Source organism: Montipora foliosa, chromosome 9 (assembly GCF_036669935.1).
Source record: "Montipora foliosa isolate CH-2021 chromosome 9, ASM3666993v2, whole genome shotgun sequence".
Classification (NCBI taxonomy): domain Eukaryota; kingdom Metazoa; phylum Cnidaria; class Anthozoa; order Scleractinia; family Acroporidae; genus Montipora; species Montipora foliosa.
The window spans coordinates 6,434,153-6,446,652 of NC_090877.1; the positions used below are offsets into that span (position 1 = coordinate 6,434,153).

Here is a 12,500-nt window from a genome sequence, read left to right on the forward strand (position 1 = left end):
AGCACATCTTAGTTAGTGACTTAAGTAGTGGATAAATTGGATAAAGTTATCCAGCCTTCGAATAACTGGGGCCAGAAAAGCATCATAGTCATTGGGAAGGGAAACTTGCCAGAGGACTCCCAGAGAGGAAAAGTATTGGGTCCAACTGGGATTTGTGAGAAATTATATATAGAATAAAGTTTTTTTAGTGTAATGTACCTCAAGCGCATTGCCCCTTTTAATTTCTTTGTATCGAGAGTTCCTACAACAGACCTATTTGGAAACAAACATATCTTTGAAGAGGTTTATTTTTCTTTAATTATGCAGTATACTTGGGGAAAATTCGGGCATTCCTGAACAGACCTACATGCAGCTCCCCATTTAAGTAGCTTGGATGCTCCACTACTGAAATATGTTATAGTTCAAATTCATACTTGATTCAAAAATTTTCAAACTAGTTCAGTTTGGTTTTCCTTTGTTTCAGATGATGATAATGAATATTACATACGTGTAGACAAGGAATAATCAAATTTGAACTGGTTTGAACAATTTCAAACCAAGAAAAAAATTGAATGCAGAATAACAAAGATTCTTTAGTCTTGCGCCATTTTAGTCCTGAATATGAAAGGCTTCCAAGGCTACCCCCATCAAGTGATGACTTATCCACTGGATGAAGTTATCCGAGCTTTAAACAACTGGGGCCAAGCGATGACGGGTCACATTTGGGAAGGGCACTTGCACTCATAATGTCACCACCACTACTGCCCTCAGCTGTGTAAATTTTTGTTGGTTATTTTATTAGTTTTTCACTTACAGATAATTGAAATTGAGGAAGATGAAAAGATGACAGTCCTAGTGCAGGTCTGAAACAGTTATGATTGTTTAATTACTCTTTACTACTCGATATTAACCCTAACCTTAACTTTATATTTCTTCAGCATTGACCACTCATGAGAATACCGAGTTCCATGTTGTTGTTTTTATTTACATATTGCATGTTTGCACCCATTTGCAAGTTAAACAAACCAGGATGTCCCATCTTTACCCAGGGCCATGGAGAAGGGGAGGTCTGGGGCCTAGATACTCATCCTACACAGTATGAGTGTATAACAGTCAGTGATGACAGGACACTAAGGGTCTGGGACCTAGCTAAATTTAAGCTCAAGAAGGTACAGTAAGCTCTCTTCTTTTTTTGTATTCTAATTCTATTTGTTGACAGGCTATATAAAATTGAGCATTCTATCAAAAAATTACCCCTTTTCTGACTCTCCACATTTACCTTAGCTCTAAACGCCACTGGGAACTTTTCGAGGGAATCTGTTCCATACATTTTTCCCCGCTACGGAAGCCCCTCGTGTATCGAGGATTACTTGCCGGGTGGTTGGGGTGTAAAAAAACCCTACACTTTTGGAAAATGAGTAAGAATTGATACATTTTGCCCAACTGAACTGATTAGAGTTTATGAACTGAGAAAAAACTTCGACAGGGAGAGAGTTCCATTGTATAATAGTTATAGGATAGAAGGACAACTTGTGAGAAGTAGTGCTCGTAGATATTGGGATAAATGAGTATCCATGCATACGTCTGCTTCTGCGTGTTGGCGATCGCAGATTTTCCCCTGGATTAACTGCAACAAGGTATAGTTGGTGCCAGTTCTTTTAACACCCTTGGCCAGATCTCCTCTGTCCCAGCAACTTTATGCGGCTTGAGGTTTTGGAGTAGTTTTAGGATACCCTATGATGCAATGCTAATGTGTTGCTTCGATGGGTAGGGGCTGCAGATGGCACGTGGGAGATCGTGGTTTCAACCAGCACTGGAGAATGCAGAATGGGAGGTTTTGTTGGAAAGAGGGCTTTAGCTATCGGGTTCGACACAGTTTGACCTTGATTTTTCAGGGGTGGAAGGCAGTTCTTGCGTGTTAACATGAGTAATGCGTAGTGAGAAAGGGCATCTGTGCGGACAAGGCGTTGGCGGAATCCCATGTCATTAGAGGGTCTTTAGAAGTGCTTGATGTGCATACAATGAGGCTTGAATCCGTGTTCACTTTTTTTGTTTAGGTCAAGAAACTAAAAAAGGGTGGCCGTGCGGTAGCATACTCTCCAGATGGTTTAACAGTTGCTGTAGGCCAGAATGATGGAGGTCTCCTCATCTTAGATGCCGTGTCCCTTGAAAAAGTCGTCGGTTTTAAAGACAGGAAAGAAGCAATTTCGGATATAAAGTTTTCTCCAGGTATTTCTTTATGCCGTTGGGATTGATGTCTCTCCTAGTTGTCTTCATTGTCTTTTTAAAGGTTTGTTAAAGGTTTGCACATTGTTTTTCTCCTTAGACGGCAAGTTCTTGGCTGTAGGTTCACATGATAATTTTGTGGACATCTACAGCGTGAGGCGAGGTAAAAGAACTGGCGTTTGCAAAGGAAGCTCAAGTTACATAACACACTTGGATTGGGACTCTAAGGGTACGAACACTAATCATAGGCTCCCGACGAAATTGTTTTGCAAACCTTAAGAGGGTAGAGTGCATTACCATTGAACCAGAGGGCGGTCATGTTGAAAGAGAGATGTTAATCAATCTTAATACGTCAACAAACTCAGCGAGTTGCCCAACTTGTGTTGACAACAACTACATGTATAATGTTTACTGTTTAGCCTCCCTTCCCCTGCTTAGCCTAACCCTAACCGAGGGACTGGGGTTGGGGGTAGAGAGAGAGAGAGACAGAGAGAGACAGAGAGAGAGTCTGTTCTGAGTGGACGGTCTTTTTTATGCGTTGTGAATTGTTCCATTAATTCGAAATATTAATAGTGACTTATTAAACGAACGCTAAAAACCTCTGTTTACTTTTTTATGATCACAGCCGAGAGAGGTGATAAATCGATAAAGGGAGTTTATTACATAGTAACCAGTATGGTTATTGACTTTTACAACAATGACTAACAACTAATAAGGTCGTAAAAGTAAATAACGAGAATTGTATAATTCGACCGATTTCAGATTGTTGTAGTCTTTTGTTGCTTTCTTGCGATGCGTCGTTTTTACTTAGAGTTGTTTATTACTGAAGTCATTAACGATAGATCGTTATGGCTCTATCCATTCCGAGAAGTTGATTTCTCTTTGGCGATAAAAAAATTGAATTCTTATTGACATGTACTGAACATAATTTCAACAATTTTTTTTCGTTCGCACTTAGGATTGAATTTTTATTTGGCACAGATTTGACATCGCGTGAAGCGGCCTGTGTTCACGCCTCTGTCAAACTGAGAGTAAAGATCAGTTTGTGCTCAATGCAGACCGTTTTTTTCTCTAAAGGTAAACTGATCCAAACGAACTCTGGTGCTCGGGAACACTTGTTTTACCAAGCGCCCACAGGAAGTCGTAAGACTATCAGTTCCCCGGACGTTGAGAGATTGCAATGGTCCACATTTACTTGTGTCCTTGGTCCGACTGTTAAAGGCGTTTTCCCTCCAGGAAGCGACGTCACTGATGTTAATGCTACCTGTCGCACCAAAGACTGCAGTTTTCTGGCCAGCGGCGATGATTTTGGTTTTGTAAATCTCTTTGAGTATCCGATATGGGTGGGTAGTGTTTGAATTTTGCTGTTTGTTACACAAATTTTCCTAAATAAAGCTGACGTGTCCACATTTAGATTGTCAATGTGGAGAATACAAAAGTAACAAAACTCTCAAAACACAATTCACTGTTTTTCGTTTTCCAAATCTTGAATTTTTGAAAACGTTTGATGAAGCCATGCAATGAAAAATATATCACTTTTGATAGCATCGCGGTGCAAAGGGAAGACAGTACAGAGGTCATTCCTCTCACGTGACTAATGTACGTTGGACATATGATGACCGCATGTTATTGTCTACTGGCGGCTTGGACACAGCGGTGCTCATTTGGGATCGATTGGTTGTTTCAGAGGTTGATGAACCAGGTGAGTCATCCAGTGGACCATTGTGTATTGTCTCCCAAGGGATACGTCACCATAGCTCGGTTCATCGTTTTTCTTTGTTCGTATTTCAACAAAGTTTACGATTTGGTGGAGGTAGATTTTTACTTATATTCTGAGCGAGAGGCATCCCTGTCCTTTATCTTCTCTATTTGCAGACAAGGTTCTGGAACAGAAGGTGTTGATTCAACCAAAGTTTATTCCAACCGGACCCATAAGAGATCCAGTTGCAAGAGGAAAGCCACAGTGGGATTAAAAAGTTCATACATTTGTCTTGTCCTTTAGAGGACGCGCATTTTTGTTATTAATGCTGGTATCCGTATTTCAGTTTTGGATTAAGAAAATGATGTGAATAAAGCGTTACAAAATAATAGATCCCAAAAGGAACATGTTAAGGGAATAGCTATTCCGGAATAAGTCCGTCGAATGCGGATGATTCCTTGGATGTCTATGCACTCTGCACTGGACCGCTTAGTCAACATAATACGATGTAGCAACTTTTCGCTTTCTTTTAAGTCTTGATGGTTTTAGTTTCTTCCTCGGTTAGTAGTTCATGTTGCCATTTCGTTTCTGTTTTGTACCCAGTGTTTAAGGTACCGCAGCAGGTGGGAGAGCCTTTAGCAGGGCGCGTGCGTGCACTTGTAAGTTGGGTTAATAAAGTATATTTATGTGGAACACTACACAACCATCTTCCAAAATTTTTCCTAATCAACCTATTGGGAGTGGCGTTTGACCTCCGACCAGTTGGCTCAATCGAGAGTGCACTGGACGTCCGTGCATGTGGGATTCAAACCCCGGCCGCACTCACCTGTAGGGTCTTAAAATAACTGAAGAGAAAGTGCTGCCTTTGTAAATTTATCTGCAAATGGTTAGACTCTCTAGTCTTCTCAGATAAGGACGATAAGCCGGATGCCCCGTCTCACAGCCCTTGTTCATTAACTCTGTGGGACTTTAAAAAACCCACACATTGTTCTCAAAGAGTAGGGCACGCAGTTCCCGGTGTTTTGGTCTGACCTTTCCAGCATGTGCTTGGGAAGATTACCTTCTTTGATGAAGGGCTTCTGTGTGAATGTGACCACAATTGTGTATAACAGCCAGAAGTCAGGCTACTTAGCCAAGTGCTGGAGTCTCACTCGAACCACAAACATAAGAAGAAGCTGTCGTAAGTCGTAAGTTGGGCTTTGTGGATAAAACCTCATCCCTATGTTGTAGTTTGATCAATGATGGATTCTTTATTTGCACAAATCCCATAATTCAACTCTTTTACCCCAAAAAATTTGCAAAGGCATTGTTTTCGATTTCTCTTGGGACATCTTCATGTCCCAGGAGAAATTGTAAACAATGATTAGGCAAACTTTGGGGGGTAAAAGAGTTGTATTATGGGATTTGTGCAAGAAGAGAATTGCAGAAAAGCATTTTCCTGGCTTATTCTTCATAGGCTCGTTTTCCTTTGTTCTGTGAGGCTGATTATAGAAGCTAGACCTAATTAGGAGGTCGAGGTTTTACCAAAGGATGTTCTTATTAAGTTTTATTTCAAAGTCATATTCCCATCAGTAACTTACGTCCTCGTTCTGTGGGGGTCGTGCTTTACTGCTGATCTTGCATGTTTATTTATTGGAACGATTGCACTGTGGAGCGGCAAGGATAATTTTTAACTTATCAAAGGATACGAGATCGTCGGACGTATATATTTTAGGAGCGATAACTATGACTTCACAGAAGTTTAGGTTTCATGAGTAACCATCGTTTTATTGCTACAGAACTGTAACAGTTTCGTATGGTTACCGTACAAGTACCACACTCATCAGGCATTTTTTCCTTTTTGCTTCTTCCAGAAAAGTACTCTTGTTTCCTAAGGAGTTAGGGTTAGGGTTACTGACCCTTTTCGTAGTTCTCTTGCCGATTGTTCGAAGATACAAATTTCTCTAACTCATTGCCCCGATTTGTCGAGCCATTAAAGCTACTTTGTGTGAAGAAAAGGTCTTCTTCAGAGTCAATCAATTCTGCCATTATTTGCAGTACTGCTGTGAAAACTGAAGTAGTTGTAAAGCTGTCAGTTCTATTCAACAATGTCCAAATCCCAGAGCTGTTTTCCTAATCTTTAATGTACTGTAAAGTGTTTGCACGAAAAACTAACCCTAACTATTTGTTTTCCGTCAGTGTACGTGTGTCAAAACAACGAACAAAAAGATGTAACCGTTGATATCTCGCCCATGTGAAAACAAAAGCCAATTATTTTGAGGCACCTCTTGGATATGTGATTACTTATCTTTGAAGGTATTTGAATGGTGTAACAAGAGCTCAAGCTTGTTGAGGCATTTTTCAGACCATAAGCCAGACCCCCGAAAAGTTGAAAACTGTTTCTATCAGATGTCTCGCAGTTGAAGCGCCAGAAAAGAATCAATGCGTTCGTACAATACTTAACAGACTTGGCTGACTGTGAAATTTGACGACTTGAATCCTCTCTGTTCTTGAGATACAGAGGGAGTTTCGGGAATTTCGAGAAACGGGCCTCAGGCCCGGGTGGCTCGACGCATGGTTAGCGCTGACCAGCGTTAAATACCATGGAAACCTATTGGCTTTGATACCTCTTAACCAACGGCTAGCGCTAACCGGGCTTCGAGCAACCGGCCCCAGGCCGTTTTCACGGTAACCGTATGATTTGTTACGCATGCACTTATAAGAACCTACAGGCTGAAATTTCAGGTTCAGCCTGGCGAAGAAAAATAGGTTCTTATACAAAAAAAAGCAGCCAATTTTGATGGTCAAAATTCTGGATTTTAATTGTGTGAGAACCTTTGACAAAACGTTATTGTACATGTTATTGTTAAGCAAACAAGGCAAGCATTTGTTGTTGAAAATACTAACCATTATGTATTTAGTGCCGGTAGTACAATATTTCTGCAAATGGTTACACTAGGACAACCTCTGAAAATTAAGAACCTATTAAGAACCTAATAAACGTGAATTGTGAAAGTAAAGTCTGCTTCGAGCCTAGTGGCCCATCAGGCCGGCGCTTATCTCCGGTTAACGTTACTGTAGCATGAAGCAACGACTCCTCCCTGGATGGGATGCTGGTCAATTGCACGGTTACCCCCAGCATTCAATTTGCCAACCTGGGTGAAGTAAACCTGGTGTGAGAGTAAAGTGAGTTGAACAAGAACACAACACGATGACCCGGCCAGAGCTCGAACCCCGACCGCTCGATCCAGAGTCCAGCACGCTAACCGTTAGGCCACCGCGCCTCCCGTGAATTGTGAAAAACTATCCAAAAAATAAGAGCCTGTACAGGGTTAGGAACCTGTCAGGGTACAGCCTGACCTCGAAAATTCTAGGTTCTTATATGCGGGTTTTTACCGTAATTCGCACGACTTTGTCGTAGGAAGACCATACTCAGGATATGATTTCGTGTATAAAAATAAAGATTGATTCAAGCTTGTAAATTTCGTTTTTTGTGTCCTATCAGCCTCCCAAATAACGGTTGCATGGTGTTTAATATTAAACTGATCACAACCGATCCTTTTACGGTCTAAGGGAGCGAAAGAGAGAAAGGATGCTCGCGCTTATAGGCACCTGGGAAATTCAGGTGACTTCAACAGGATTCGAACCCATAAGCTCAGCAATGCCGGTGCGAGGCTCTACCAGCTGAGCGATGAAGCCAGATGTACATTTGGGAGCAGGTCAATTTGTTGGGCTCATTCGTTCCCGTGAAGAATTCAGGTGTCTATAATTAGAGATAATTGCTTAAATTGGGCAACTAAGTGCGAAGATCACTTCCCCCTAATGTCTTCAACCCGCACTTCATATACATACATTTACACGAGTCCTTTAACCGGAAGACATGAGCCCAACCCAACTGTGGCTTCATTGGTAGAGCATTGCACCAGCATCTCTTTCGAATCCTGTTGAAGGCACCTGAATTTCAGTCAGGTTACTTTAATTTCTTCATTCACAACCCGAAAAAACAATTATACTAGTTTACCTAAATGGTAGAAATGCGGCTGAACGACGGTTCGTGCGTGGAATTGAAGGAAGCTTTTAATAGGTCTTGAGCAGGGAAGATACAAAACGTCGACCCGCACTGGACCCCTCTCTAGAGAAGAAAGAAAACAATGGTTTTCACAGTAACGTCGTCAAATTTTAGCATCAAAATCGCAAGATCTTCTGAATTTTAATCTAAAGCAGGTTGAAGATGACCTAGAAATAACTCTTTTTTCAAGTTTCCAGTTCCGTGAAGTCTTTTGTTCGTTTCGAAAGTACAGCATTTTCAATTTCCGAATTGTCACCTTGCGTGATACAATGTTATGAAGGCTATTTGGTTGGAAAAGAAGTCTATCCCCATGAATCTTAGCAGTTTGAGCCTTTCAAGTACATTGGGAGCATATAGTACGTGACCTCCGAATATAATGCGTGACCTGCTAAACGCTGTTAATGCCTAGTTTTCATATGTCGGGAGAATCCCAGACGATCGGGGATTTCACAGTTTCCCGACCGTCCCAGATTTTGCCGACTATTAAATGAAAACCGTAAATCGTAGACATCCCCGATAATCTGAGATGGTCGGGGACGAATCGGGAAAATAGAAAGCGTTTCTATTTTCCTAGCCTGCGAACGCAGATTTATTTCTGGCGGTCGTGAAATACGTCTGCGAACTACTATTTTCCCGACGTGTCCCAGATTTTTTGCGATCGTCGGCGATCATTCCTGACATATGGTTTTTAGCTCGTTACCAATCCTCTAAATTGCGTGTTTCAATAGACCATTTTCGAATTCTCACGGCTGCACTGGATCTAGCATGAAATGGAGGCTAATAAGGGCAAATATTTTCAAATGCAAATTACTTTGCCCGCATTACCCTTCATTTCCTGCTAGATCCAGTCCAGCTGTGAGAATTCGAAAATGGTCTATTTTTGGCGCACTTTCCATTTTCCGCCAAAGTCACTATCGGGAGAATCTAGAACAAGCGTCTGGCGATTTTCCGATACGTCTGTGGCAAGCCGTTACTGCCAAAAGCCCTTCAACGTTCTAGAAACCAGGTTGAAATCTATGTTGGCACGATTGAGTTATAGAAATTGTAGGTTAAGTTACGTCTGGGGATGGTCGAGTTTCGTGGAAAAAGCTCCAGTTCTTCCTACTGGTTATTGAGTTTCTGTGATCTTGTGTCGAGTTCTCCCTATTTAATGTCGAGTTTGAGCGATCTAGTGTCGAGTTCCCGCGATCGAGTCTTGAGTTTCTCAGTGCGATCGACTGTCCAACCCTCGTTAGCGAGTTTTCAAATTCTCGCTAGCGAGGTTTCAAATTTTGGCTAGCGAGTTTTTCATCCCGTTTCCCAGGACCTGCTCTGACAGCGTTACCCATATGTCCTGGCTGTTTATGGCGTGTTATCCCCGCCAAAGTTAACTCAAGCAATTTTTGTTTGTTCAACTAAATTGTGCTCTGTTAATTTCTGTGTTTATGCACTAAATTTTACGAAGCTCTCCAAATTCGGTTCCATCAAATTCTATTTACAAAGACTAAATTCGGGACCCTAAAATTCCGTTCGGTAAAACAGATTTCAGCAATACCAAATCCTATTTAATAAGACTAAATTCGGCAACCTCAAATGTTTCTTTGTAAGAGTAAATTCGGCAACCCCAAATTCCATTCTGTAACTCCAAATTCGGCGAAATCAAATTCGGTTTCAACCAACCATAATCCTGTCTGTCACTGCGCACACAAAAATGCAAATCCTGCAGCTTCAAATCCTGGTACCCAGTACTGTCAGAGAATGACAGGTTACATAGCATCATAATTTATTTCCAGCCGAAAATTAAATACTTTAGACAAAATGACGGAGCAACAATGCGAACAACCATTTTTATTCATTCGTCGGTTGTTATCACGTCCTATAAGAGAGCTTGAAATTTGTAACGGTCGATCAGACCATGTTGATAACGTTTTATATCGTATCGACTAGCTGTATAATTGTCTAGTCCGTTATGTGGGTGAATGTGGGAGCCAACGATTCTGTCAGTCAATCTCGTCCGAGACGCTAAGGATCTACTGCAGATGTTTCCATGGGCAGAATGAACGCCCCGACTCCAACAGAACTGAGCAGGTATCCCATGGAAGTCGCGGACGACCCAAATTTGACGTATCAAGAGAGCAGCTAGAGTTTTTGTTGGAAAGAGGTTTCTCTGTTACAGCGTGCGGACAACAGAGAGGCGACAGCAAGAGTTTGGTATTTCTGCGAGACAGTTTTTCACAGTCATTGATGATGAAACACTGGACAGTGCTGCTGAGGGAATTTTGCGAAGTTTTCCCTCGTACGGTTATCGCCGAATGACAGGTGCTCTTTTCAGCAATGGTGTTAGGCAGCAAGTTCGTATCAGAGAGTCTAACCCTCGCTAGCGAGAATTAGAAAACAGCCAGAATTAGAAAACTCGCCAGCGAGAGTTGGACAGTCAATCGCAGAAACACAAGACTGGATCGCGGGAACTCGACACTAGATCGCACAAACTCGACATTAAATAGCGAGAACTCGACACAAGATCACAGAAACGCAACAACCAGTAGGAAGAACTGGAGCTTTTTCCACGAAACTCGACCATCCCCAGACGTAGCGTAATCTACAATTTCGAATTTCTATAAGTCGATCGAGTCAACATGGATTTCAACCTAGAAAGTTGAAGGGCTTTTGGCAGTAACGGCTTGCCATATAGTTACGTCGGCTAAATCAAGGACGGTCGGGAAACTACGAAATCCCCGATCGTCTGGGATTTTCCCGGCATATGAAAACTCTTACTTGCAGTCGGAGACTGAATTGGTAAGGGCGCGGCTCAACGACATCGGACCGAAGGAGCTGTGCTGCCGGCTAGGCGCTCGGCCCCTGAACACGACCCATGTATGACCTCGGAGCACAGCTGAGATTCGATTTTGCTGAGGGAGGAAAACCGGAATACCCGGAGAAAAACCCTCGAAGTCAGGTTGAGATCGACTGAAACTCAGCCCACATACGATCTCGGGGCCGAGAGTTGAACCCAGGTCGTAGAGGTGGAAGGGACGGTTGATAAGCAACTAAGCCATCCTGACTCCCCCTTGAGCGGAAAGTAAGCGCTTTCGCGACGTGAACGATTTCGAATTTACTTATTTTGTTGCGTGACAGTGAAACTATCTATAGTTTGGACACGTGGAGCGAAAAAAAAAGAGTAGGCTCTAATCTTGTGTGCGACAAGCCAGAGGAGGAATGAATAGTATCCCATAATTGCGATTCTTTTTATATTCTCACCTGAAATCGTGACGTAATCGGTATCTTCCAGCCTCAATGCAGAGGTGAGCAGTGCTGGAGACTACCACGTTGTGTTTACAAACAGACCTTGGTGTCAAGGCCTCGGCTCTTAAGCATATATGTTATACCTTCATTGCGTGTCGGAAGAAAAATTTGGTGTCAAGTTGAATGATTTTACGTGTGCTACATTGAAATGTAGGGAAGCTCATGTGAGCTACATCGAGTGCTCGAGCGAACGGCGGCGATGAGAGTCGATCTGTGGATGTGTACGTCTCCCTTGCTGGTTCGAATCATGAATTATTCCTTCGTTCAATATAGGTAATCAAAGAAAATTGAGTTAAATCAGAAATCTGAGTTTGTGCGGTCGCTTTCAAATGCAATGATCACAGGTGCCCCAAGCTCAGTGTGAGCAAGGCCGACAAAAATATAAGGATTTGTATGAGAATCCCGATAAAAAGCTTAAGAAGATAATTATATGAAAAAAAATATCAATTAAAAAGCCCAACCTTATTGCCATCGTGGATAGCTTCCTTCCTGAAAACTGAAAACTGAAAACTTTATTTATACTCGAGGGCCTGGAGCTTATTAGGCTCCTAGCTTAAGTAGCTAATGAGTCGAGTATAATACTAACAAACAAAAAAACAAAAAAGAATTAAAAAGAATTAAACTATTTACATCATGATACGATATTATTTACAAATAATACCGCTAAAATGTAAACATTGAAAGATGGGAGAATGGGTCGAGAATGAAAGCCGTAGTAAACAAACTTTTGCGCATTCATGACGCTTTTATTAGTTAATAGGATTTTGTACGTAGTAGGCTGTTCGCGATCGTAACTGTATTATCAAGCCTACAAGGAATTAACATTAATTATGAAAGTAAAATTTGTTCCCGTAGTTTATCAAGCACAATTTTTTTTTATTCCCCTGGGTCTCCCGACGCGACTGTTTTCTCTCAGCTGCTAATAATTAAATTTCACTGGCTTCAGTAAGGCCCTGTTTACAAGCAGGTAGGGTAACCCTACTGCTAGGGTTACCCTAACAGGAGGGTCAAACATAGCCGGGGTTTACAAGCAACATTTCACAGGTAGGGTACCCTACCACCCGGGACAACTTTGCGTGCTTGGTAACCGCCAGAATCGCAAACACAATGGAAACCGCTAAAAACTTGTCCCGGGTACCCTAGAGCTAGGGTAACCCTAGCACTCACATAGGGTTACCCGAGGCCATTTCCGAGTTCATGTCTGCCTCCTCTTCAAAGCGAGTATAAGTGCGAAGTTTTTGTGATGGTAATTAGTTCTACTTTACA

The 12,500-nt window shown here is 41.9% G+C and overlaps 1 protein-coding gene across 1 annotated transcript in view; it reads left to right on the forward strand.

Annotated features, from left to right (window-relative positions):
• The window catches only part of LOC137972154 (echinoderm microtubule-associated protein-like 6), a 15,760-nt gene extending 9,867 nt beyond the window's left edge, over positions 1 to 5,893 (forward strand). Inside the window, exons 8-14 of the mRNA XM_068818992.1 lie at positions 796 to 840; positions 1,029 to 1,148; positions 2,037 to 2,208; positions 2,306 to 2,434; positions 3,283 to 3,548; positions 3,751 to 3,907; positions 4,081 to 5,893. Coding sequence (XP_068675093.1) covers positions 796 to 840; positions 1,029 to 1,148; positions 2,037 to 2,208; positions 2,306 to 2,434; positions 3,283 to 3,548; positions 3,751 to 3,907; positions 4,081 to 4,178 — 987 coding nt within the window. The 3' untranslated portion in view covers positions 4,179 to 5,893. The remainder of the gene's footprint in view (positions 1 to 795; positions 841 to 1,028; positions 1,149 to 2,036; positions 2,209 to 2,305; positions 2,435 to 3,282; positions 3,549 to 3,750; positions 3,908 to 4,080) is intronic.
• The last annotated feature ends 6,607 nt before the right edge of the window (positions 5,894 to 12,500 follow it).